Source organism: Aquarana catesbeiana, linkage group LG08, assembly GCF_042186555.1.
Source record: "Aquarana catesbeiana isolate 2022-GZ linkage group LG08, ASM4218655v1, whole genome shotgun sequence".
NCBI classification, from domain to species: Eukaryota; Metazoa; Chordata; class Amphibia; order Anura; family Ranidae; genus Aquarana; species Aquarana catesbeiana.
The window spans coordinates 147,403,919-147,426,882 of NC_133331.1; the positions used below are offsets into that span (position 1 = coordinate 147,403,919).

Here is a 22,964-nt window from a genome sequence, read left to right on the forward strand (position 1 = left end):
ATGTGCCTTCCCTCAAGTGCAAGTTTTTCCTGAACGACTTCACAAAATAGTGGAAAAGAAGAAATCGGTGATTCTCATTGCACCTAACTGACCCAGAAGAACCTGGTACACAGACTTACTCAAACTTCTAGGGGACAGCCACTGGCCTTTCCCAAACGGGTCAGACCCACTATCGCAACGCCATCATGGCTGTTGAAGGACAGAGGACATAACTGACTGTCATTTCCACATTACTTAAAACCAGTAAAGCCACTTCAAAAAAAATCTTCTACCATACCTGGAAAACCTTTTTTGCCTAGTGTAAACACAAGCATTTCAACCCTAGAGACTACTCACTGATCCCTTTTATTGAACGTGGCTCATGGATGAAAGCACCATTACAGCACCCTTTGCGTCATTGAGATCTGAAACCTGCCCTTCAGAAGTCATTCTTTGAACCCATTCGGGAACTTCCCTTGGTTGCTCTCCCCTGCAAAGTGGCCTTCTTGGTGACTATCACATTTGTGAGATGTGCTTCAGAGTTAGTGCCATTTCTTTTTTAAGAATCCCTTTCTAAGTCTTCACAAGGATTAAGTGGTCTTACATGTAAGACCCTCATTTCTCCCTAAAATAATATCAGCCTTCCACTTAATGAAAACATTGTCCTTCCTTTCTTGTGCCCTGCTCCTAAGTATCCCGATGAAATTGCCCTTCATTATTTTAGTCAGAGCTGTCGGTGCCTATCTGAAAGATACTGACGCTAGCCAAAAAAATGGAATCTCTTTTTTCTCTTACTAACAGGGTCTTGAAAAGTACACAGTGTTTCCAGGTCTACTATTGCTTGATGGCTAAGACATCTCATTTGAAGAGCTTATACTCTAAAGGATAAGGTACATCCAGTACCCTTAGGAGCTTACTCCACCAGATCAGTGGCGGATTCCTGTGGCATCCAGCATCAAGCGTCTGTTGCTCTGCCTTGTAAGACTACCACCTGGTCTTCATTCAATATATTTTCCAAGTTCTACCACATGGATCACCAGGCATCTGTGGATGCAGCTTTCAGCAGCACTCTGAGTTGGATCCTCAACCCTTATGTGTTTTGTTGGACCCATTGGCATGATTCTTTTTGCCTTGATGTTGCCCTCCCCTCTAGATTAACCACTTCACCCCTGGAAGATTTTACCCCCTTCCTGACCAGAGCACTTTTTACAATTTGGCACTGCGTCGCTTTAACTGGGAATTGCGTGGTCATGCAATGCTGTGACCTTTTTTTTCCCACAAATAGAGCTTTCTTTTGGTGGTATTTGGTAACCTCTGCGATTTTTTTTTTTTTTCGATATAAACGAAAAAAAGACTGAAAATGTTGAAAAAAATTATATTTTTTCTACTTTTCGTTATTAAAAAAAATACAATAAACTAAATTTTAGTCATACATTTAGGCCAAAATGCATTCAGCCACATGTCTCGAGTAAAAAAAAATTCAAAAGGCATATATTTATTGGTTTGCGCAAAAGTTATAGCATCTACAAACTATAGTACGTTTTCTGGAATTTACACAGCTTTTAGTTTGATCTCATTTCTTGAGGTGCTATAATGGCAGGGCAGTACAAACCCCCCCAAATGACCCCATTTTGGAAAGTAGACCCCAAGGATTTTGCTGAGAAGCATGTTGAGCACATTGAATATTTTATTTTTTTGTGATTAAAAAATGACAAAAATAAAAAAAATTTACACAAAGTTGTCACTGAAATGATAAATTGCTCACAAATGCCACGGGCATATGTGAAATTACACCCAAAAATACATTCTGCTGCTTCTCCTGAGTAAGGGATACCACATGTGTAAGACTTTTTGGCAGTCTAGCAGCGTACAAGACTCCGAAAACCAATCACCACCTTCAGGTTTTCTAAGGGCGTAAAATGGTGATTACACTACCTATCAGTTTCGGAGGCCATGATATGCCAAGATAGCCCCCAACCCCCCCCCCCCCCCATGACCCCATTTTAGAAAGTAGCCACCCCAAGCTATTTGCTGGGAGGCATGTTGGGGTGTCTTTGTGAAACAGAAAAAACTTGTGACAAAATATTCCATGGACTCAACATGCCTCTCAGCAAATAGCTTGGGGTTTCTACTTTCCAAAATTGGGTCATTGGGGGGGGGAGGTGAACTGTATTTTATGCACAACATTAGAAGCTTATGCCACACATCACCCACACTTCTAACCACTTGAAGACAAAGCCCTTTCTGACACTTTTTTTGTTTACATGAAAAAATATTTTGTTTGCTAGAAAATTACTTTGAACCCCAAAACAATATATATTTTTTTAAAGCAAAGGCCCTACAGATTAAAATGGTGGATGTTTTTTCTTTCCACAGTATTTGCCCAGCAATTTTTCGAATGCAATTTGGAAAAAAAAAACACTTTTTTTTAATTTTAATGCCCAAATGTTTGGTGATATATAAAAGATGATCTTATGCCGAGTACATAGATGCCAAACACGACATGCTTTAAAATTGAGCACAACCGTGCAGCGGTGTAAAACTACATACATTTTTAAAAGCCTTTACAGGTTACCACTTTGGATTTACAGAGGAGGTCTACTGCTAAAATTACTGCCCTCGATCTGATGTTCGTGGTGATACCTCACATGCATGGTGCAATTGCTGTTTACATATGACACGAGACGGACGCTTGTGTTCACGTTTGCGCGCGAGTATGGAGGGGACAGGGGTGCTTTTTTTAATTTATTTTTATTTTGCTTTTTCATTTTATTTTTACACTGTTCCTTTCATTTTTTTTATTTTGTTTTTTTTAATCATTTTTATTGTTATTGCAGGGAATGAAAATATCCCCTATGATAGCAATGGGTAGTGACAGGTATTATTTTAAAAAATCTGACCACACCAAGATCGGTGTTATAAGATGCTTTCCCAATTTCCCAATGGTGCTGTTTATATCCGGCGAAACCAGTGTCATTAAATGCTCATAGATTTCGGTTCCTTAGGCCATAGAGATGATTGGAGTCGGTCTTCGATCAGCTCTATGGTCAGCTGGAGGAACCACCGGCTGCATTCTCAGGTTCCCCGGTGGGGCAAGGTTCTGAGAATTAGCCGATAGGTTTGCTTTTACATGAAAGCCGACCTCTGGCTGAAAAGAACCATACCAAGATGATACATAAACTTGCAGGCATCATTCTGGTATAACCACTCAAAGTCCAGCAACATACCAGTACTTTGCTGGTCCTTGTTGGGCATATATTATAAGTTCTTTTTTTTTTTTTCATGCAGCCTGTGGGCTGAACGAAAAAAGAGATTGATCGGTAGGTATGCCCACCATTAGAATACCACCCTGCATCCATCCACTTCTAATGATAGACATACATGCACCGTCTGTGGTGGTGAAATCACCTCCTACAGCGCAGGAGTCACTGATTTACGTATCGTAAGAGCAAACCCTGTTGCTTTTAAGTTAAGTAAATCAGTGCTGCAGCTGAATGGCGTTCCTGAAAAGAAAATAATGGTTAACAATAAAACACAGTAAACAGTAAGGTATAAACGAATTACATACCTGAAAAGCAAACATAATAAAACATTGTAACAATAAAAAATTGCAGTTATCAAATACAGTAAAAAGAGCAGAATAAAGAGAGAACAATCAATAAAATTACAACTATTCTTGGCTTTTTTACTATATATATATATATATATATATATATATATATATATATATATATATATATATATATATATATATATATATATATATATATATATATATATATATATATATATTGTTTTACACTTTTATTTGTAACAGTTCCAGGTTTGGGTCTCTCAAAATGTGATGGCATCTTTGGAGAACCTGTGAAAATGTACCATAATACTCCACTAGTGTGTGTGGTAGCATGCAAAGACCAGGTTGCCCAGGACAGGAGGGACAATAATAGTGGGTGTCATGCCTATATCTGCGCTTCCTACAGACACAACATCTTCTTTGGGGTGATCGTTGGGTAGGGGGACCATGGAAAATGCCTCTCTTGCAGCTGGCTCACTGCATTTGGATTGGAAAGTTGGGCCATAGCACCGTCTGGAAACAGAAGGGCTGTGATGATCTCTTCCTGGAATTTAAGGAAGGATCCAGTTCGTCCTGACGCTTTGTATAGCACATAAGCATTCAGCAGAGCCAATTGGAATAAGTACACACTTTTTTTGTACCAGCGTCTGGCCTAACGGGCAAATAAGTACGGCTGCATAAACTGGTCATTGAGGTCCACCCCTCCTATATTAAGGTTGTATTAATTGACACAAAGGGGTTTCTCCACAACACCAGTCACCGTTGGAATTTGGACTGTTGTGTCTGCGTGAAGGGAGGACAGATTGAAAACATTCCGATTATCCCTCCACTTCACTGCGAGCAAATTATTACTTCTCAAGCAGGCTCTCTCCCCCAGTCTAAGTCGGGACTCTACAAGCCACTGGGGTAAGCCCCAGCGATTAGATCGCACAGTGCCACACATGCCAATTCCACGATCAAACAAGTGACTAAAAAGTGTCACGCTTGTGTAATAATTGTCCACGCACAAGTGGTACCCCTTTCCGAATAAGGGTGACACCAAGTCCCAAACAATCTTGCCAGTGCTCCCTATGTAGGCTGGGCAGTTCTCGGGCTCCACGTGACTATCTTTTCCCTTGTAAACCTTAAAACTATATGTATAGCCTATTGCCCTGTCACAGAGCTTATACAACTTGACCCCATATCTGGCACGCTTGCTGGGAAGATACTGTTTGAAAGACAAGCGGCCAGAAAATTTAATAAGGGACTCATCAATGCTGACAACTTGATCGGGAGTAAACAAGGCTGCAAACTGTTGAAGTGGTTTATGAGGGACCGAATTTTGTGGAGCCAATCGTGTTCAGGTTCACCCCGAGGACGACAGAGTTCATTGTCCATTAAAATGCATGAACCGCAAGATCTGCTCGTATCTAGCCCTGGTCATGGATGCAGAGAACATGGGTATATGGTGAATTGGATCAGTGGACCAAAATTATAGCAACTCATTTTTTTTAGTTATTCCCATGAGGAGCGATAGGCCCAGAAAGGTCTTATTTGGAAACCGTAATAGGTTTCCAATCTCTGGCAAGACTCAACTGGGGATTAGCGGCGATGAATTGACCAGCATACAAATTGCTTTGGACCACAATAGACCTATGAAGATCTTCTGTGAACAGGAGTGAATAAACAAGTGACGTAAAATTAACTGTTTCCACCTAAATTCCAGTTTGGCCCGTGAATGGGGAAAGTATGGGTGCTGCAGAAGCGGTGGGCTCCCAATTAGGATTGTCATATTTTGCAGGAAGGGCACAGTGGGCTCAACGGGCCTGTGTTTGTCTTGGTGGCTGCGGGACACTACTTGTGCTAGCCACCGCAACAGCTTAAACTGCACTTATGGGACTCGCCACGTCACCACGTGATACTGCAGTGCTGGATGTACGACCAAGGAGTACTAGGCCGCTGGTGCTTGCCAGTTCACCAGAAGGATGAGTGGCACTAGTACTGGCTCTCTGCTCCATACGAGAGCCATGCGGTTCTTGCACCTCAACAGAAGAAGAACAGGGTCGGGTACGCCTGACCTTAGCAGGGACCACTACGCCGTCGTCAGAGCTTTCTGTCAGGTTGCTGCTGCTGTCTACCGGTTCTTATTCTGAGCTTGAATCTGACATATGGGTGACTTCTTTACTCTCATCTGTCATGCTCAGAAACATGTAGGCCTCTTCACTAGTATACCTCTGTTTGGACATTTTGGCCTCTAAATTTATAGGTACAACTAGTGCGACTCACAGGCAAAAAGAGCAACTGGTTGTCAGCGACTGTTAAAATCACTACAAAAAAAACTGTTAGTGTTCGCAGGGATCAGGCCTGGCTCTGCGATCGCTGCAGATATATGTGTTTTAGGTGACAGTGATCGATTGATACTGCACTTGGGTGGGCTGGGCTAGGCGGAGGGGCTAAACACAGGTGCAAGCAAGTATCTGTACTGATCCCACTAATTCTGCATTTGTGGGAACCCTAAACTACTGGGGACTCTAGTATAGATCAGATCAAAGGTAAGATCAAAGGTATTGATCCGTTCAGACACTATACTACTAAGGGAGGTGTATGGTGCGTGCGTTTTAGCACTATTGGCACTAATCTGACGCTGCATGGTGCTGACACTGACCCTGCCTGGTGATCAGGGGGTTAAACCTTTATTAGGTAATATACGTCGGGTACCCTGACGCTATAAAAAGCTAACCAACCAGCGTCACCCGTGACACTAATACAGTGATCACTGGTGACGGGGTTAACTGGGGGGCGATCAAGGGGTTAAACCTTTATTGGGGCGGTTAAGGGGGGTACTCTAGACCTACCTGGGCCTACTACTAGCTGCCCTAACGCTGATTAGTGTCACAAGTGACACCAATGCAGTGATCAGTGAAAAATCTGAAAACTGCAATTGGTAACACAGTGAAGGAGTTAACTGGGGGCATTCTGGGGGTGAAATGTGTGCCTACGTGTATTGTCAGTGTAGTGTTGGTGCAACTCGCTTTAAGATGTCCTCTCTCCGCGCTGTGGAACTGAAAATAATTCCATGACGGGAGGTGACATCACTTCCTCTGCCTGTGTTTACATTACACAGGCAGAGGAGGCATTTCATTGGTCATAACCGATTAGGTCCAGGCCAATGATTTCATTGGCCTGGACCTGAAGACTGCGACTACTCCGATTGCCACGGGGGGCGCATGGGCCCCTTCCTGCGGGCGTGAGCGACGTACGAGTACGTAGTTTTGCACACCCGTGCCATTCTGCCGACATATATCGGCGTGAGCCGGTTAAAAGTGGCTCTAAAGGCAGAAGGCTTTTTACCTTCATGTAAAAAACGTTCTACATGCAGCCATTGTCCCGCTGCTGTCAATCACAGCCAGGGAGGAGGGAGCAGGGGGGGGCTGGACTGAGCCATGCTCTGTGTGTCCCATAGAGTACAGGACACAGGCCACCTTCCCTCCTGTGATAGTCTGCATTGCTTGCTAAACAACTGATGTCCCACAAAGTATGGTAGGGTTATAGGGGGTGCACCCAATGGGGGGTATGTCCATAAGCTTTGCAAGTGTCCAACCACCTGAAGGTAGCCAGGTGTCTATCAACATCCAGCCAGTGATGGCGGGGGGGGGGACAGGTAGTGGCCTTTTTTTTTTTTTTTTTTTTTTCTTTTTTTTCCTTTAGAATGCATTAAAGATTAGGCTTGAGAATAACTTTAAACGTACATGTCTTTTTTCTTTTAATACCTTGAATTTTAAATCTACTGGTTTAAAATGCATGTTTTCTTGTTTAGCGCCATAAGTTTCCTTTTAAATTCTAAGCCAGGTAATGAAAACAAAAGAATATTTTGGATAAATCGCAGGCTGAAATTACATTCTAAGAAAAGTACTGGCTGCAGAAATTTTATATTTATTTCCTTAGAAGCAATTTGTCTTTATTGCATTATATTTTATACATTGCTACACCATGTACATTCTTTGTTGTATTGATTTCATTGTGTTTTTGTAATATGCATAGCATCATAAAACATACTGGTGTCTCCCCCTTTGTGCAGTATACTGCATCAATCTTAATAGGAACAATCTATAAGCACAACAGTGCAATAAAATTGTTTGGTGATATAAGTCAACAGTGGAAAGGAAGCTGAAGCTAACACAAGAAGTTATATACAAACATATTCTGATACAGACATATACTGATGATTTAAACACCTAATTACCCACAATGACTCATACATTTGTGTATGATGGCAGCTAAATATCCCACACAGTCTAAAAAAGATGCAAGCTAAACTTTGAGTAGGCATATCTTCTTTTTTTAAAATACGAGTAAAAAGGCTTGATATAAATCAACTTGATTTAAATCAAATTTTTTAAAGAGCAACTGTCATCTCTGTCCTTAAGCGGCTCCTCCTCTGACCTGCTTTTGACTCACCAACAGTCCCATTCAGGGGTGTCTGGTGATGCAGCAGTGACACCACAAGGTGAGGGACGTGGCAGCAGCAGGTGAGTGGATGCCCGCTAACAGGTGCTGCCATGATGGATCTGAAATGACAGGTGCTCTTTAAATGTAAGGACTCATTCTTGCTGGTAGTTAGAAGCTTTAATATTTGCAAACAAAATGAAGGTTTCCTATTTAGAATAATAAGCTGTCAGGTTAGTAACACAGCGATATTAGAAGCAATTTTAGGTTAATCACACAAAGTTTAACTACTCAAACTCTTTTATTTAATTAAAACGATAACATTATATTACATATCTTGTGTTTGCTTAAACATCAATGTTTAGTAACTGAAGTGCAAAAAACAAAATATCTTTGAAAAAACAAACAAAAGAACTGAATATATCAGCTGGGTCCGCATAAAAAAAAAAAAAAACTCAAACACTGTCCTTTCATCACAGCACACCTTTCTCAAGATGTTTCATTCAGGCCACTAGGCCTTGCATCTCTTTGTTGCATTTCTTGCATTTTACTCACATACCTGCTTTACCGATGGGTAGAGGAACTTCATTAAAATATTTCCAAACTGGGTCCACGGCCTGCTGCCATTTTGCTCCTCAAGAGAGGAATAAAGCACTTCGAGCTATGTGTGGTAAGATCACAGAGTTGATAAGCTGCTTAGAAGGTTTCACTTTCATTTTTACTGCTTGCCCTTCCTCCTCACACTTGGAGCCTGGTACAGATGCATTTCTCTTCAAACATTCAGAGTTTGTAGTGTACATAGATTTTCAAAACAATGGGATAAAGAAATATTCCTGAACTTTGTTTTATCTCATGGTTACTGTGAAATTGTGTGAATGCATCAATGCAGTGCATTTTATCTCAGCTTGCAGAGCTTGGATTCATTAAATGAGTTTACCAAAAAATTTAAATATTGCAGAATATACAGCTTCCCTCATGCTACATAACTAAGCTCAATTTTATGCTGAATAAACTAAATTATTAATGTATCTTAAATAGAAAACTATCTTTAGAAAGCATTTTTATTAAAATAAATTTGATAAAAAAAAAAAAAAAAAAATCTTGTATTTAAAAAAAAAAAAAAAAAATTATAGATTTTTAGATTTAAGTAGTGCCTTTTACATTGCAGATATATAACTATGAGGCTACTGAACAGCAGTGCCTAAGCATAGTCGCATGTCAGGAAGGTCACTGCCATTTTCTAATAGTAATTCAAGGTAAGAGGTACATTTTCAAAGGCACAATTACCATTTTTAGATTCTCCTGTTAGGGTAGCAAATCTTTACTTATAAATTTTTAACTTTTGTCTCACTTTAGCCCTGATCCACACCAGTGTTGCTTTGCCATTTCAACGCGATTTTAAAGCCGCCTAATCAGTCTGATTTGGATCTCCGATTATATTGTGGCTTGTGACTTCATTTAACAGAAGTCAACACAAGTCGCAATGAATTCGCAAAAAAGTAGTTAAGCTTGTGTTTGAGTCAAAGTTTTAGCCCGGGTTCACACCTATGCGAATTAGAGGTGCGTTTCCGCACCTCTAATTCGCATAGCAGGAGAATGTGACTGGCTCCCTATGGAGCTGGTTCACATATCTCCGGGGCGGCTGCGGTGCGCACTGCACAAAAACGCTGTGCGTCTTTGGCTGCGTTTCAGGAACGAATTCAGGCATAGAATCGGCCCTGATTCGTCCCTGAAACGGTGAACAGGGACGCACAGCGCTCCTGTGCGGTCCGCAACGCATTATAGTGTGAACCCGGGCTTAAGCTTCATCGTAGTTACAAATACATGGGGTAAAGGGTACATCATCCAAAATGATTTGAGAACATTAGGACATTGAAACCTATCCCGAACAGGTCACCACAAAGGGAAAAAGCGACAATTGGGATGAACTATCGCGGTACTAATTTGAGTAGAGTACGCAGCTGATTATAAGTAAAGTATATTTTATTAATACAAAATATTACAATTTAGGAAAAATATCCTAAAATGACATGAAAAAAATCACGCTTTATATGTTCAAATGCTGTTCAGAGGTATATATCAGCAATACATGTGTGTCACTACCACTGGATGTGCTCCAAGAAGAAGAACAGAAGTATAGTGGATCCTCACAAGTCGTGCATTACTCTGTCAACATGTTTTGCGGGACTTTGCCACTTCATCGGGAGAGTATTGTCTGTAGTGGAGTAACAAAGATAAATATATTAAACAAAAATTTACAGGTATATGTACATAATAACAATTGTAGAAATGTGAGGGAGAAAAGATTTATTTCTCAAACCCTGCCACTTACCAATGAGTCTGCATCAATACAACACCCAAAATTCCCCTACGGCGGATGTGGGGGACACATAAGGCAATTAGAACTGTTGTAAAAAAAAATTTATAGATATCCTAGATTGTAAGCTCTAGCAAGCAGTGCCCTCTGATTCCTCTTGTACCAAATTTTAATATAACTGTAATGTCTGCCTTTATTTTGTTAAGCGCTGCGCAAACTGTTGGCGCTATATAAATCCTGTATAATATATATATCCCCCCCATCTGATGGGATAATCTGTTGGAAGAGGAAGGGAGTAGGAACTGAATGGATTGGGAATCAAAGAAGAAAGAGAAAAAGGAGGGGGAAAGCAAAAGGGGGGAAGGAGGAGGGGGGAAGGAGGGGGTGGGGGTGGAGGGGGAAAAGGTGGGGAGGCAAAGAGGAGGTTAAGAAGAGGATTGTGAAATAGTAATAAAAATAAACTAAAAAAAAAAATCAAACAACTGACCTGATATGGCCAGTGTTAATCTTGGATGTCCAGGAGGAATGAAGCAAAAACAGAGGGCAAGTGTAAAGAGCCCCAGCTCGCTCGATTCCACTCTCCCGACACTCCTCTGCTTTTGCTTTATAGAATCAGATTGCAGATCGCAACATCTGATGGTTCGGTCATCCAATGCTCCGGGACTAGAACTACAGCTATGTGCCGTTCTAATCCATTTGTGTAGCTCAGAACAAACACCAGGCAGGCTGTATGTAAGTTCAACCAGGAATCTCTTTTATTGAAAAATACAGGCTCTTTTATACAATAAAAAAGCAGGTGCGTACCTCCGGCTCATATTACTCTAAACATACACCTGTGACCAGAATCCTAATTAACATGGGCTAATTAACTAATCCCTTTAGACAGCCTAGATGACTCAGACATGACCTTTAGGCCAGACTGGCCGTCTTGTAGCTCAGAAAACCCAATCAACATTATCACAATAGCAGAGTTAATTAACACAAACAACAATGGGGATCTAATGACTCTTAGATCCCATACTAGAGACTTATTTACAATACACATTCTAGCAGGCAACAGACAGACAGGTGGCTGGAATTGACATCAGCATCTCCTAACAGTATTTGTCCCAGCATTATGAATCAGCCACTATTTCTAATATGGCAAATCCAGGGTCCCCAGAGTCTGTGTGTCCTGGGGGACCAGGACCTGAATCCACAGTAATACCACCTCAAGGGTCCCCAGGCATACAGCTCACAAAGAGCACCGTTCCCCCAAATGCTAGAGCCCACGATCGATCGGCAAGAGGCTAGCATTCATTCCCCTTCCAAAAGTCTCTCTCCCGGCTAGGTCTGTCACAGCAAGTATAGTATTGGAAGTTATACAGAGATCTCACCAGGTCCCTTAAGCAGGAAATTTGGCATTGCTGTGGACTACAGGTAGAAGGCATGTAGCCACCACGCAGTCTGCAGGTTTACTAGGTAAAAGCAGGATCAGCAAGGTAAAGGTTGCAACCCAAGGGTTAGAAGGTATGGGGACTGAAATAGCAGATAATCTTACCAAATCCTCCTCTGAATACAGTAATTCCATCCTGGATGCAGCATGCAATGGTGCCGTTCAAAAGGTTAAGCCTTATATAGCCCCCAACCCTGCAGCGTGCCCACGCGCCGCTGATGGCTGCATGCAACGTTACAGGGTCTGATCTTCCGCAGAGCGCATGTGCGGTAGTCGTGCCTATGCACAAGAAAAAGGCAGCCAAAGGGCAGACAGCCCAAGCTGCCATCAGTGCAGGTGAGGGGACAGATCCAGAGGACCAGGGACACACACCAGGAAGATCACACATCTGCCAAGGGCACACAAAGAAGGCGCAGAAAGGAGAGGCAATCATTCAAAGACTGTTCATTGGAGAGCAGCAGTAACCTCTTATACAGTTCATAAAACATAATAAAATATATACAAATTATACAATACAATTGAATAATTCATATGTTTTTAATGAAGCATAAACTACTTGCAATCAATTGAATTTTATAGGATGCCACGTTGGATCGCTGGATCTGTATATCCCAGATGGATGTGGAGTGGAACAGAACTTATGTACAGGGACATATTAATTTCCCTCTTAGATCTTAAATAATAAAATAATGACCAGGAAGTTGATTTGGCTGAAAAATGATGACAACATCATAAAAAATATTTATATGATATTACCTCGTTAAGACCAGGTCGTATAGTAGCATTGAGTCCTTCAATCTACATGTTCTCACGTTGCAGTATAATCCTGTTCGTCTCCCCCTCTTGGGTCCTGGGGGATCACTTCCAGGACCAGAAAGCTGACTACAGAGGCGTCATATCTGTGAACAGCCCAATGTGGTGGCCCACGGTGGTGAACTTGCCATTGGTGGAATAATATACATGATCTCCAATGCACTGATGAAGCTCATGTATGGTCTTCCCCACATAAAAGGCTTCACAAGCACATAATATTAGGTATATGACACCAGATATGCCACAATTAGCAGGGGTACGGGAAGAAAAGACTTTGCCGTTGGGTAGTGTTAAAGGTAGTACCTTCATAAAATCCAAGGACGCTGTGGGCATTGGCCACATCAGGAGGTACCCCGCGGACCCATAGATCTATACCAAAAAAGGACATGAATAAGGTATCCAGTAAGTCTGTCATGAGAGAACACCTGTCTCTCCCAACCCCCAAGATAGAGGTTTGTGTAGGATGGGGAACATAAAGTCCCCATCGCTTCCCCTTGGGTTTGTAAAAAAATAATGTCCACTGAATAGATTTGGCTGAAAAATGATGGCAACATCATAAAAAATATTTATTTTACCTCGTTAAGACCAGGTTGTATAGTAGCATTGAGTCTTTTTATCCACATGTTCTCACGTTGCAGTATAATCCTGTTCCAGTCTCCCCCTCTTGGGTCCTGGGGGATAACTTCCAGGACCAGAAAGCTGACTACAGAGGAGTCAAATCTGTGACACAGCCCAATGTGGTGGCCCATGGTGGTGAACTTGCCATTGGTGGAATAATATACATGATCTCCAATGCACTGACGAAGCTCACATATGGTCTTCCCCACATAAAAGGCTTCACAAGCACATAACATTAGGTATATGACACCAGTGGTGCCACAATTACCAGGGATACGGGAGGAAAAGACTTCGCCGTTGGGTAGTGTAAAGGTAGTACCTTCATAAAATCCAAGGACACCGTGGGAATTGGCCACATCGGGAGGTACCCTGCGGACCCATAGATCTATACCAAAGAAGGACATGATTAAGGTATCCAGTGAGTCTGTCATGAGAGAACATCTGTCTCTCCCAACGCCCAAGATAGATGTTTGCGTAGGATGGGGATCATAAAGTCCCCATTGCTTCCCCTTGGGTTTGTAAAAAAATAATGTCCACCGAATAAAAAGTAATTCTTAGTCAAAATGAAAAATAATAACTTGAGAACAAACTCACTGAATGGCGAAGTGGTGTGGTCCTGCTCCATCAAGAAGGATCTCACCATCCGTACTCCCTGCTCGTGGGAGATGCTCAAGTACAATGTCTTGACATCAGTGGCCACGAGCAGGGAGTCCAGAGGGATTTGGATCCCCTCAATTTGTTTCAGGAGAGCTGTGGTGTCTTGTATATACGAAGTTAAGCCCACAGTGTGGGGCATAAGAAAACTGTCCACATATTTACTGGCATTTGTCAGTTAGGGATCCCTGAAACAATAGGTCCCCCAGGTGGTCAGTCAAGATTTTTATGGTTTTCTGGTAGCATATAGAAGGTTGGCATGCGTGGAAATTTGACAAGTAAATAATTTAGAGTGTCTCTGTCAATTAGATCCCCCCAAAAAGCCCCCCCGTGCAGAGCTCATGGAACTCATTGATAAAATCAATGGTCACCTTTTTTGAAATTGGTTTGTACCAGGTGGAATTCTTTAATGCGTCAAAACACATCTTATGTCGCATACTCTGTATCAATCGGACAATGTTGTCGCCCTTGTCGGATGGTTTGATAGCCAAATCTGTTATCTTCTGTAACTGTTGTAAGAGTGAGAGCCCTGGTCTCAAATGAGGGTAAAATGTACACAGGACTCTCAAAGTGGCAGTTTGAGAAGTTCCAGCAGAAGATTTGTGAGCAGAGAAAGCTATGCTTTAAGTTTTCTCTGGATTTTGTAAGTCTGGATTGGGACTGGAAACTTGAAGACTTCAAAGAGCATTGGGAGGGATGGAGTTTTCAGTCTTGTGTCCAGGCTTTCCAGAAGTTCTGCAGGTTGTGTGTGTGTGTCCAGGTGCACACACTCATTATAAAGGAGAGTTGGTGTTGGAGCAGCTACTGCAGCCAGGAGGGAGGTGTGCTACCGTTTAAGAACCCAGGCAATATCCTTGAGATGGCACTCCATGTGGGGGAGATTTCAGGTCAGTGGACACAGAGTTGGGCCAGCTGAGAGAGTCTGGGAGACCATAGCTGAGACAATTGGAAGAGAGAGTCCTGGGGACCGTGAGTATTGGAGGAGTGTGAAAGCCTGGAGTGTCAGGAGAACCCCTTCCTAGAGGCCAGGAGTGGGCCTGTGCAGCAAGGTGCTGCGCCCAAGGCTGAGTGAGCCTTAAGAGCCAGGTGGATTGCCATTTTTCATTTAGTGTATTTCTGCTGGAGAAAAGAGCAAGCCATGTGTGTAAGAACTTTCATTTCTGCTACTTTCAATAAAAGTGGTCTACCACGCCCCTTAAACTGACGTTCCTGTTGGCTGTGAACTCACTGAAAATGCATCTACCACTGAGCTAGACATCCCCCATATTACACTAAGAGCATGTTGCTGATTGATGGTAAGATTAGAGAGAATGGCCTGCCACTTTTGGCGCTTGATATGCTGAACGGACTGATGTAAAAACGCCCAGATGGCAGGACAGGTCATTGAGGCTGGGTTCACACTATTGCGAATTGGATGCTGTTTCTCCACATCCAATTCGCAATAGCAGGAGAGTGTGACTCGCTTTGTATAGAGCCGGTTCAAACATCTCCGTTGCAAATTTTCACAGGAGCCCTGTGTGTCTTTTGGTCCGTTTCAGGTCTGAATTCAGCCCAAAATTCGGGCTGAAATCTTACCTGAAACAGTGAACCAGAATGCACAGGACCCCTGCTGGGAACCGTATCTGCATTAGGTGTGAACCGAGACTAAGTCAGGAAAATTGCGTGATTTTGCCTTGAATCACTGATTAAGACTGGAGCCGACCACCGGGACTAAGAGATAAGTCCCGTGGATCAGTCCCAGGGGGATTTGGATCACTAACAATATTCCCCTCCTCAAAGAGGAGCATTAAGTCCCGAAGGGCACGATGCTCCTTCATTGTGAAATTTTTGGTGCGTTCAGTTAGTTCTCGCTCTAGATGGATCCTCTGTCAGTCTTTATCAAAAATAAATTTAAAAGTTAAGTTTCGTGCAAATAAGTACAGGTTCTTGATGGTATCGGTGACCTGTAATGGATCCAACGTGCAAAATCCAAGACCCAGTTGTAGTACTGATGTCTCATCTAGAGACCATTCAGTCATTGTGAGGTTAATAATAATCATTTGTGTGAGGTTATTGGAGTGTTCAGAAAGAGGGCAATGGTTTGAGTAGAAAATTGTCTAGGTTGCTCTGCTGTTTATTGAGTTCTAGAGTAGCAGGGTCTAAAAAATCAATATCAGTTTGCTGTGTTTTGGGAGTGAAAAGAGAGCATCCCAATACTTAAGGAATAACACTGTTTAGTGAAGAAGCTAAGGGAGTACCACCACCTGAAGCCTGGTTACCAGAAGGTTGAGGATGTCCCTGTGTACATGTCAATTTGTTTGTTTTAGTGGATGCTTTTTTACCCTTTTTAGGTTCCGCGCTGGACTGACTGGATTGATCACTGTCCTGGAAGGGGGCAAAAAGGAAAAAATGCCTTCTGGTGGATATTGCCCAGTGATGGATGATGGCAATGGGCACTCTTGGGGATTGGGCGACTGCCTTTTCTGTGCGACCTTACTGTTGCTGCAGCATGCAGACGTGGTTAAAAAGAGAGTGTCCAGTGTCCAGAGAAATGTTAAATCTAAAGTATAATTCATAGACCTTTATTAAAAAGTACCAACGCTTATATCAAGCACGTGTTGGTACTTTATGGTATATGTCTGTGAACCATACTTTAGGAGTTGCACGTTTGCCAACTTGAGTCACAACAATGGAGAACGATTTGTTATGTGATTTTTGAACTGTCAAATCACATTACAAATTGTACTGGTGTGAACCAGGCCTTAGGCTTAGCATATACAATACTTTAAAAAAAATTGAAGTTTTCTATTAATTTTACCATATGTGACTGATTGCACTCATGTTTCTGTAATTGGTTGAGGGAGTGGGAAATGTGAGAAGTCTCTGTGTAGCTATATTGCTTCCTTGTAAATTATAGACATCTGCACCAAGGGTTTTTCTTGTAGTTAGTGCAGTTATGATAGATTCCTTCTGCTTAGGCAGAAATAGACTAAAGGGCATATCAAACAACCTCCATTAGAAACTTAGAGTGAATGGTATGACCACCTGCATTGCAGCACAGTGAATCTAAAGCTGGCCATACACCTATAGATTATCTGCAGATTTTCTATGGTTAGATGGAAAAAGTGGGAGATTCCTCCATCCACACTGTTTAGCGAACATGGAGAAATCTGTTGCACTTTTTCCATCTAACCATAGAAAATCTGCAGATAATCTATAGGTGTATGGCCAGCTTTAATCCAATTTATAGGCCTAGTAATGGCATCTTCTTTTTTTAGCAAGACATACTTGTGATAAAGAGATCTTGCTTGGCACTTTCTTTTTATCACATTTAGATGTTTCTGGACATAACCATAAACTGCAAGATGAGAACAAATTGTCAAATATAGCAGAACATATCAGAATACTAAGTAACAGCGGGTAATGCACATCTGATTTCTGCAACAAAGGGAAATATCTATTTTCTTTGGTTAATAGTGAACTAAACACTCAAAAAAAGAACACTGTTTTGAAAAGCATGGTAAATAAAACAGAATTGCATTATTTTTTGTTACAAAAGTATGCCGTTCATGGTTTTCTTTTGCAATGTACAGATTTGGTATGTTTGTATGAGCTTCTTGCAGATGTGTGAGTTCTCCTGTAAATGTGTAATGGTGACTATAGCCGAATGTGCCAGGACATGTTGCTTTTAATCCAACTCTGGAGTGCATAGAAAAGGGTGTCCATGTTGCATCTGAACTAAGTAAGCATTGTCACCCTAGGGCTGTAAGTGCCTGTGGATAAATACACCTAGCTGGTATGATTTTAAAGTCCTATTTAAAAAAAAAAATGGATTTTTTTTTACATTAAAGTAACATGCTCTACATCATTTTGGCTAAAGTGTTTGGGTGACGACGTGTGAATCAAATATATTTGCAGCTCAGAGTTTGTTTTAATGAATGGTTTTAATTTTTTTTAATGGTAGGTGATGGAATATGAAAACAGAATTCGAGCTTATTCAACGCCAGACAAAATATTCCGGTATTTTGCCACCCTCAAAGTGATACACGAGAGTGGGGAATCTGAAGTATATATGACGCCTCAAGATTTTGTGCGATCAATAACACCCAATGAGAAACAGCCAGAGAGTAAGTACAAATGCACGGTGGTTGTTATCACATCAGAATAAAGTATATTAATTTAAAGAGCTTATGAGGCTTTTAATTATTATTTAGAACACCTAGTTTTAAAATGCTAAGGTTAGGAGGTTCTAAAGAGCCCTCTTCTGGAAATGGTACACCGCGCATAGTCTTTTAAAACAGAGCAAGCCTTTACTTTCTTACATGATTACCTACTAAATAAAATCATAGGGGTTAATTCCCCAGTTTTAAGTGTGTGTGTGTAAGTATATACTGTATTTGTGTGTATGTATCTGTATTATAATATATATGCATACAGTATCTCACAAAAGGTGAGTACACCCCTCACATTTTTGTAAATATTTTATATTATCTTTTCATGTGACAACACAGAGGCTGCATTCACACCTTAGCGCTTTCAGCTCGTAAAACGCCCGGAAAAACGCCCAGCGAGCAAAATCCCATTCATTTCAATGGCACCTGTTCACATCTGAGCGTTTTGTCACCTGAAGCAAAACGCCTTAAGTTCAAAAAACATATGAGCTTCTTTGGGGCAGATTACACGCATTTTTCTGCTTTTTACATTGGTGACCTGTACAAAATTGCGTGACTTTGAAGCGCTCAGGTGTGAATGCAGCCTAAAGAAATGACACTTTACCACAATGTAAAGTAGTGAGAGTGCAGCTTGTATAAGGCCTCATGCACACTGGACGTTAAAATAATGTTATAAAAACCGCTATATATATATAATATTTTTTTCCCAATGGATCAAAAACTTTAAACGCTGGTGAACCACATTTTTGAGCGTTTATCAGCGTTTTTGACGTTAGAGCGTTTTTACAGCTGAAAACAGCTGAAAAAACTCCTCTCAGAACTCACTAGTTTTGGATTTTTTTTTTTACAGCCAAAAAACGCCCCAGCCAAAACAATTAACAACCTATGTATTCATGGACACATAGGATAAAATGATGGGGAGTATTGACTGTAGAAAAAAACATCTGAAGCCAAAAAGAGCAGCTGTAAAAAAGTCTAGTGTGCATGAGGCCTAACAGTGTAAATTTGCTATCCCCTCAAAATACCTCAACACAGTTATTAACCACTGCAACAAAAGTGAGTACACCCCTAAGTGAAAATGTCCAAATTTGTCCTAAAGTGTCAATTTTGTGTGTGCCCTTTATTTTTAGCACTGCCTTACCCTCTTGGGCATGGAGTTCACCAGAGCTTCACAGGTTGCCACTGGAGTCCTCTTCCACCCCTCCATGATCACCTTTACCCTCAGCTTCTTTAGCAAGGCAGTGGTCATCTTGGAGGTATGTTTTGGGTCATTATCATGTTGAAATTCTGCCCTGCGGCCCAGTCTTCGAAGTGAGGAGATCATGCTCTGCTTCAGTATGTCACAGTACATGTTGGCATTCATGTTTGGCTCCCCAGTGCTGGCAGCACTCATGCAGCCCCAGACCATGACACCCTCACCACCATGCTCGACTGTAGGCAAGACACACTGCTTGCCCCCACACAAGCTTGACACCATTTGAACCAAATAAGTTTATCTTGGTCTCATCAGACCACAGGACATGGTTCCAGTAATCCATGTCCTTAGTCTGCATGTCTTTAGCAAGCTGCGGGCTTTCTTGTGTATCATCTTTAGAAGAGGCTTCCTTCTGGGACGACAGCCATGCAGACCAATTTGATACAGTGTGCGGCGTATGGTCTGAGCACTGACAGGCTGACCCCCCACCCCTTCAGCCTCTGCAGCAATGCTGGCAGCACTCGTACGTCTATTTCCCAAAGACATCCTCTGGATATGACGCTGAGCATGTTCACTCAACTTCTTTGGTCGACCATGGCAAGGCCTGTTCCGAGTGGAACCTGTCCTGTTAAACCGCTGTAGGGTCTTGGCAACCGCGCTGCAGCTCAGTTTAAGGGTCTTGGCAAACTTCTTATAGCCTAGGCCATCTTTATGTAGAGCAACAATTCTTTTTTCCAGATCCTCAGAGAGTTCGTTGCCATGAGCTGCCATGTTGAACTTCTAGTGACCAGTGAGAGAGATTGAGAGCAATGACACCAAATTTAACACACCTGCTCCCCGTTCTCACCTGAGACCTTGTAACACTAATAAGTCACATAACACCGGGGAGGGAAAATAGCTAATTGGGCCCAATTTGGACATTTTCACTTAGGGCTGTACTCACTTATGATGCCAGTGGTTTAGACATTAATGGCTGTGTGTTGAGTTATTTTGATGAGACAGCAAATTTACACTGTTAAACAAGCTGTACACTCCCTACTTTACATTGTAGCAAAGTGTAATTTCTTCAGTGTTGTCACATGAAAAGGGATAAGAATTAAAAAATGTGAGGGATGTACTTTTGTGAGATTCTGTGTGTGTATGTATGTGTATATGAGTGTGTGTGTGTGTGTGTGTATGTATATGTATGTATGTGTATATATATATATATATATATATATATATATATATATATATATATATATATATATATATATATATATTTATTATACACAGGGCAGTCTTTAAGGCAGGGCAAAAGGGGCAGCTGCCCTGGGTCCTGTCATTGTTATGGGGCCCAAAGCAGCTTCTTCATACTTACCAACTATCCTGGTTTAAATTCCCTTGTTCCTTGAAGTTTTAGTCCTGTGCTGTGTCCCAATATCTCAGTGTGAAGTGCTGCTACTAATGCTGCCCAGCTTTGCCCTATTGTGTATGGGTGACTCACCTGCAGACCCTGTGTTTACATGTAAATAACCGGCATTCATATGTAAATAGCGGCAGCATTCATATGTGTATCATGTCCCCCTGAGGTCATATCCACCATTACAGTACCTGCCTGCAACTGTAGTCATTAAGCCTAACATCCGCCTGTTCTGCAAAGGTAAGCAAATTGGTGGGGGGAGGGGGGTTAGTGGGGGTGTGCAGAGGTAGGCAGAGAAGGAATTACAGTTAGAGGTGCACAGGTGAGCAAAGAGGGGATGTATAGAGGTAAGGAAGGTGGGTGCAAAGATGAGCAAAGGAGGCAGGTAGGGTTAAAGGGGTGGAGGATTGGAGTGGATGGGGGAGGTTTGGGGTGCAAAGGTTAGCATGGGTTTTAGGATGCAAAGGTGTACTGACAGGGTGGATAAACATGTAGGTAGCGTGTAGGGCAGCCCATTCATTACAATGGGATGCTCTATGCGCTAGAAATGCTGAAGAAAGTCAAAGACCCTTTTTCCAAAATCACACAGTTGCACAGCACGTCAGTAGATGCGTGAGGGTGTCATTAACAATTGATGGCACTGCTGTGTATCTGCTAAAGGGCAGAATGTTTCTGTGGTGTCAGGAAAGGGATTTTGCATGCGTTCCCAACACACAAATGTGAATGCAGGCTAAAGGTCTCAGTTACATTGGTGGTCAGTTTAAATCCTCTCACTACATTGGGGCTTGGTGTAGAATTCTTTCATTCACACTAGTGGCCAGTGTGAATCTTCCCCTTACATTAGTGGTCAGTGTAAATCCCTCCTTACATTGGTGGTGGTTACTGTGAATGCATCTATTACAAAAGTGGTCAGTTTAAACCCCTATTACATTGGTGGCCAGTGTTGAAACTCCTCTTTATATTGGTAGTTAGTAAACCCCCCCCCCAGTACTGCCACTGATCCTAGGAGTTCTAGGATCCCTAGGAGTTTTCTGTCTATTGTTGAGTCTGCTCACCTCCCTAGTCCATGGTTTGCAGTGAGGAGATGTACTATAACCTCTAGCAACTAATCAGTGACCCATGTGTGTATATATATATATATATGTGTGTATATATATATATGTATGTGTGTGTATATATACAGTATATATATATATATATATGTGTGTGTGTGTGTGTGTGTGTGTGTGTGTGTATAAATATAGTGGATATAGGAAAGAATCAACCTCCTTTTAAAATCACATTTTGTTGCATTGCAGCCTGTAATGAAGACACAGAGGTTTTGTTTTATTCAGCTGTACTAGTGCAATTTATAACACAGAGGTCGGCAACCCCCAGTACGCATAGCAAAAATTGGGACTGATCTGAGGTGTGATTGGGCAGGAATTGGGACTGATCTGAAGTGTGAAGGGGCACACTTCAGATTTTATGTAAATTATATAAATATATTTTTTTATGGGCAGGAAGTCACTTGAGCGCAGGAAGATCAATGAACTCTAAGAGCACTCGGTAGCACCCTCCTAGTTCATTGAGAACTACTGTATAAGCCATTAGCCACTGTGGGTGCAGGGAGATGATCCCTTGCCCACTGTTACAGGGAGGGAGGGTTCAGGGGGAGAAAGTACAGATTGCTGGAACATTTTGCATGTTCCACTCTAGCATGTAACATGTTCCAAACGTGAACTTATCCTTTTATGCACTATAACACATAGTGTAAAAGGGTGTACTTTTAAAGTGGATGTAAACCCGAAAAAAAAATGTAAGGCTTGCATCTTGTACAGTATAGGATTTTATGTCATCTGTGCCCAGTCTTGCCATGAAGAGTTAAATCCAGCTCTGAGTAATCCTTTTATCCTTTTTTTCAGTGAGATTAAAATGGACAGACAGAGAAATGGGAGTCTTTTTCTCCCTCTTGCTGTGAGTGACAGATGATTTACATATCTCATGCAGGGGCCTGAGAGAAACATTCTGTGTACTTCAGATCCCCTCCTTTCTTCTCCAGTTCTCCCAGGATTGGCTGCTCCACAACTCAACATGATTGGGCATGCTGAAGCCATGTGACTTTTCTGGGTTTTGACTGGATGTTGGTGATCATAGCAGAGTTCAGTGTAAGAAATACACAGGAGAAAATGCATGTTGACAAGGGGAGTATAGAGGTGGGCGGGGAGTCTACTGACATCACGACTCCACCCACCGAGCTCCGGGCAACAGACCTACCCACAAAATCTGGAGTTTTTCAGGTGTTATGACAGACAGAGGGGAGACATTTGACAGGTAAAGGATACATGCAGGAGGCATGTATATCCTTATAAATAACCACTATGGCAGTAGTTTAGAAAGGATGAGAGTGGGTTTACATCCA

At 41.8% G+C, this 22,964-nt stretch overlaps 1 protein-coding gene across 3 annotated transcripts in view; it reads left to right on the plus strand.

Moving 5' to 3' along the window:
* MICU1 (mitochondrial calcium uptake 1) overlaps nucleotides 1-22,964 on the plus strand; it is a 524,563-nt gene that overhangs the window by 163,316 nt on the left and 338,283 nt on the right. For all 3 annotated transcript variants that reach the window (XM_073596557.1, XM_073596558.1, XM_073596556.1), the window contains one exon: nucleotides 17,759-17,921. In XM_073596557.1, coding sequence (XP_073452658.1) covers nucleotides 17,759-17,921 — 163 coding nt within the window. The remainder of the gene's footprint in view (nucleotides 1-17,758; nucleotides 17,922-22,964) is intronic.